This window comes from Sapajus apella, unplaced genomic scaffold (genome assembly GCF_009761245.1).
Source record: "Sapajus apella isolate SASKATOON/1434 unplaced genomic scaffold, GSC_monkey_1.0 scaffold85, whole genome shotgun sequence".
In the NCBI taxonomy this organism is placed as follows: domain Eukaryota; kingdom Metazoa; phylum Chordata; class Mammalia; order Primates; family Cebidae; genus Sapajus; species Sapajus apella.
Genome location: NW_022437025.1, coordinates 4,095,241 through 4,100,602, shown reverse-complemented (window position 1 = coordinate 4,100,602; position 5,362 = coordinate 4,095,241). Strand labels below are relative to the sequence as shown.

At 61.3% G+C, this 5,362-nt stretch overlaps 1 protein-coding gene across 1 annotated transcript in view; it reads left to right on the top strand.

Moving 5' to 3' along the window:
• Positions 1-723: 723 nt before the first annotated feature.
• CPZ (carboxypeptidase Z) overlaps positions 724-5,362 on the top strand; it is a 27,611-nt gene continuing 22,972 nt past the window's right edge. Inside the window, exon 1 of the mRNA XM_032254042.1 lies at positions 724-959. Coding sequence (XP_032109933.1) covers positions 878-959 — 82 coding nt within the window. The 5' untranslated portion in view covers positions 724-877. The remainder of the gene's footprint in view (positions 960-5,362) is intronic.

Genomic DNA, 5,362 nt, shown 5'->3' with positions numbered 1-5,362 from the left:
GACTTGGGCTGGAAAGCTCAGACAGGGAAGCCAAAGGACCATGGCCGGGAGGCTGGCGGGGGCGGTCAGAGGCGCTTCCGGAGGACCCTGCTGTGTCCCGGCAGAGAGGGCAGCGCTGGGTGCCAGATGCCCCAGATCCCAGCGGTGTGGGTATGGGCATCCTGGAGCAGATGACCTCAAGGAAGCAGCACCCACTGGGTGCCAGCGATGAGTTGGGCCACAGTGGGTACTGTCTCCATTATCCCAACCTCTGGGCCAAGAGGCTTGTCCTGAGTCTCAGGGCGGAGGGGCAGCTGGCTCCGGCGCCTGGTGCTGGTGCACTGGAACAGCCGGTAAAGGAACCCACGAGGCATATGGCTCCTAAAGGTTCAGCCGCCCAGCAAAGCCCCCTCCCCTCATCCACACGGGGGACAGGGGTGGGAAGGTGGGGACAGGCCCTGGGCAGGAGGACTAGGCCTGGCTCATGGCCAGCTGGGGTCAGCACTGTGGCCAGAGCCCCCGCTAGGCACAGGCAGCCTGTGCAGGACTGGGGTTTTAGGATCAGCAGGGAATCCGCAGAGCAGCTCCACAGGGTGGCAGATGGGAAAACTGAGGCCCAAGGAGGGGCGGGGGTAGGAGGGCCCTTCGGAAGGGGCGGGCCCTCCGCCCAGAGCAGACGGGGGCGTTGACCTGCTGTCCTGCCCCTCCCCCAGCGGCATCCTTTCTCTAGCTTCTGGCGCTGCCCACTGTAACCCGACTCCTGCATTTGCGTTTGGGGCGCCCTCCCTGCGCCGGGGGCGGGAGCCCAGTGAGCGCAGAGCCCCGGCCCGCGCAGCCCAAGTGCCACATCACTGCGCCCGCCGCCCGCCGCCCGCCGCCCGCCGCCCGCCGCCCCGCCATGCCGCCCCCGCTGCTGCTCCTCGCCGTCCTGGTCGTCGCCGCTGCCCGGCCGGGGTGCGAGTTTGACGGGAGCCTTGCCGGTAAGGCCACCCCTGCCCCACCCTCCACCCTGCAACTTCCGGGGAGTGTGACCCGTTGCTTCCCAGGGGCCCACGAGCTTTCTCCCCGCAGATCACGCGCCCATAGCCCCGGCGAGAACGTCTCCAAAGTGGGCACCATGTGGCCTGAGACTGGAGGGTGACCTCGCCCCTGGACGGGGCACCAGGCGGGCTCTGTGTGGCATCCAGGCGGGGTCCCCAGGCTGCAGAGGGACGCCGTGCCCGGGCCGGGGGTGAGGTCCCTCTCCTGTCGGGCACAGGAGGTGGGTGCCCTGCAGGTGGGTCTGAGGGAGCAGGTGCCAGGACTTTGCGAGAGGCCATCCAAGGTCCCGGAGTCCTTCCAGGAACGGGGCGGTCTTTCTGGGCTGTGGCAAACTCTTGACCCCTCCCTCCCAGCCTGGGCTGTGATGTGGACCGAAAGTCTCCAGAAGTGGCCCTGAGGGCTGGGTGGGCCCCCTGAAGGGAAGGGGCGCAGCGACCCTCTGGGACCTCACCCAAGGTGTGTGCAGCGGCTGTGGGGAGCAGGCAGAGGCTGGGGGCTGGATCCTGGGCTCCCGCCTGGCCTGACGGCCTCTCCAGGTGTGGGGGTGCCTCTGGCCAACTGTGCTCAGGGCTCTCATCAGGAGCAGACATCTGGGCTCCTGCAGGGGTAGGGCCCCGTGTGGGTCCCAGGGTGCAGGGTGTCAGGTTCAGAATCACTTACCCTCAGGGGTTTGTGGATACCTGAGAACCGCCTGCGCCCGGCAAGAGGCTGTGCTGGGAGCGATGCCTCGCCTCTCCGTCCTGTTGATGCCTGGATTTCCCCTCCATCTCTGCTCCTCGCCTTATGTCTGAACTCTTTTCTCCCCCCTGTGCGGGCGCACATGCAGGTGTGTGTGGGTGTGTGTGGGTGTGTGTGGGTGTGAGTGTGTGTGTGTGGGTGTGTGTGTGTGGGTGCTGCTGGAGCTTGTGCAGTGTTGTGGATGGGCCTCCCCTCGGCTCCTGAGAGCCCAGACAGTATCTAGAATCAGGCTTGTTGGAGACCACAGCCCCCTCCTCCAGGAAGCTCTCCTGACCTGCCCTTTCCCAGGGAGAGGTGTAGCCTCCTCCTCTGCACACAGGCAGCACAGACCGCCCTGTCCTCACCCAGCTGGATTTGGTGGGGGGCTGGTCTCTGTCCCCGGCAGGTGCTGAGCACAGCTGTGGCCTCGGCAAGTGTTTCTAGGGTAAATTACTCATCCTCCAGTCCAGTCTCCCCTCTTATGGGCGAGGGTGGAAGTCAAGGACCTTTCCAGCCCACAGGCAGAAGTGGGCAGAGCCAGGCAGCTGCAGTGCGGGCCCCACACCCCCGGCTGCTGTGTCCCTGTCTCGCCATCTGGGGCTCACTCAGAGCAAGCCTGGAGCTCTTACCCTCTGTCTCACCCTTTCCTGGTGGAGGATTCCCTGTCCTCACCAGACCCTGGGGACTTTCATGTTCTAGCCCTGGGATTCAGATTCTGACTCCTCAGCTCTGCTGTGTGACACTGGGCAGATGGCCTGACCTCTCTGACCTCATTCAGGTCTCATCCCTGACCTGGGCACAACCACTGGTCAGTTTAGGAGTGGGAGGGCTGACTCGATCTCACTCCCCGTTGAAGAAATGCTGCCACCTCGTGGCTAAGAGGCTTAGAACAATTTCAACAGCAGCTTTCAGACCAGCGCAACACAAACGCAATGCCAGCCACACACAGAATTTTACATTTTCTAGCAGCCACACTAAAAAGGTAACAGAAAGAGATGAAATCGATTTTAATAACAAATTCTACTTAACCCAGTGTGTCCAAAATATTCCAGTATTTTGACATTAACTTAAAAATTATGAATGAAACATTTGCACTGTGTTGAGTACTGTCTGAAATTTGGTGTGCATTTTACACGGCACACACGTTGGTTTGAACTCACCCCTTGTGAGGGGCTCCGTAGCCACGTGGCTCGTGGCTGCTGTACTGGAGAGTGGGCTTGAGAGCCTTCTGGGGGCCCAAGCTTTTATCCTGCTGTGCATTTGCAAGTCTGCAGGGGGGTCTGGGGATGTCTGTGTCCCACGGTGGGGGGTGGGGGGTGGGGAAGTGCTGGTGAACAGACCAGCCACCCATGGGTGCCCTGGCTTTGTTCTGTGGCTACCAGGGCAGGTGTGGCCTGGGATAGGCAGATAGTGGGCTTTGGGTCAGTGGCCCACTCCTGTGTGGTGAGGGGCAAAACCACAGGCCTCTGGAGGCCGAGCCCACTGGTGAAGGTCCAGCCACATCATGGAACTGGCTGTGTGGTCTTGGGGCAATTGCAGCCCTTGCGGGTCCCTCCCAGGCCATCCTGACTCTCCTGTGGCCACAGCAGCACCCACTGGGGCTTGCTGATTGTTGGGGGTAGAATTGTGTCATCCAGAAAAGACATGCTGGTGACATCATCCCTGGTACCTGTGAATGGAAACTGACTTGGAGATAGGGCCTTTGCAGATGAAATCTGATTACCACGAGGCCACACGGGATTGGGGCAGGCCCTAAGCCCAGTGACTGGCACCTCTAGAAGAAGAGGGAGATTTGGACAGAGACAGAGCCAGGGACAGAGTTCACACATGACAACAGAGGTAGGGACCGGAGTGCTGTGGCCACAAGCCAAGAAGCACCTGGTACCACCAGGAGCTGGAAGGGGCAGGAGGGGCCTTCCCTTAGAGCCTTCGGTGTGCCGCCCCCGCAGACCCGCTGATTGCAGCTTCCGGCCTCCGGGACGCTGAGTTGTGGCTGCTTTAACCCACGCATGGCGGGCACTTTGCTAGGGCAGCCCTGGCAAACAAACCCACCCATCTGTGCCTTGTACATGGCGGCCAGTGGAAGGGGGGTGACCGAGCCTGCAGATACTCTTCCACCCCCTTGGGAAACCCCGATGGGGCTGCACAGCTGGTTGGGGGTCACGATGGACAGTCTTGCTCTTGCCTACCGTGCGCTCCCAGCCTCTGTGAACGCTCACTGGGCACCTCGCTGTCGTGTTAGTCTCAATGGGTCCTCCGACAGCCCTGTGAGGTAGGGGTGACCATTATCCCAATTCACGCATGAGGAAACTCAGGCACAGGGAGTGGTTCATCCTGGAGCCTTAGTGCCCTCATCTGTGAATAGGGAAGACTCACCTGTCCAGGCCCTGTGTGATGGTCCAGTCACTCGTGTGGGTGCTCAGTGGCTTTGGAGGAGCAGGTGCAGGGATGGACACCTCACCTTGCAGCTCCCAAGGCCAGCAGAGGCCCGAGGTCAAGTCAAAGTCAGTTCTTCCTCTCACTCACATCTGCTGTCTGTCTAGATGAAGTTCCAGGTTCACCCAGGCCGCCAGCTCAGGGCCAGGCCAAGCTCAGTGCCAGCCGGGCACTGTCAGAGCCCTGTGATGAGTGCCCAGGGAGTGGAGTAGGGGCGCTGGGCTGGGATCACCTTGACCCCTGAGTTGACAGCACAGAAGCATCTGCCTTAGTACAAGCTCAGTGCAGCATGGGACCGCGAGTCAGCTGAGTGCAAAGCCTGGTGCTGGAGTGGCCCCACTGGTGGCCACTGGGGCTCCTCGCGGGATGGGTGCTCACATGGGTTTGTGTGTGGATCAAGCCTCTTATCTGTTCTTCGCAACATCACCTAGTTGTCTTTAGCCGCACAGACAGGCAGGTGAGGGCACCGTGTTCCAGGCAGAATCCCGGATCAGCTTTTTAAAGTTCCTTTTTCCCTGAAGTGTGGGTTCAAGCTGCCATGCCTCCTTTATGCTGCAGATGGGTGGAGTCTGGGGACGCTCTGGACCCTGAAGGCCTGAGAGTCACTGAGGGTGCCCAGAGAGCCCCATGCCCACAGACCTATGACAGCCGTCGGGGGACTGAAGCTCCCCTGTGCTCACCCCAGAGCATGTTGTGGGCACCCGCAGGCATGGATGGGCGGCCACGGATGGGCAGGCACACTGCAGCCCCCTCCCAGATGCTTTAGGAAAACAATACCCTTACCTGTTACTCTCCCCTGCTTAGCACAGCACGGGCTCCTGCGGCCGGTCTCTGCGTTGCTCTGAAGCTGTCACGGTAATGATACGCATTGTGACTCTGAAGCCTTTAACCCGTGTCAAATCCTGGGCTGGGCCCGGACTGTGGACCGTCTCATCTCAGTATTTCTGCAAAATGATGATAGTGAACCCATGTGAAATGGGGGAGACGGGGACATGAAAGAGCCACGTGCCTGGGCCCCCTGCTGTGATGCAGGGTCTGTGCCTGGGCCTGGTGGTCTGGGGCTGGGCATCTTCCCTGCCCTCCACGGCCCTGGTGGCCCATGGTCCATGTTCCCTACCAGCTTGGACAGGGAGGGAGAGTGAGCCCAAGTACCACCGAGTGTTCCCCAGGCCGCCTGCACACGCCCCGT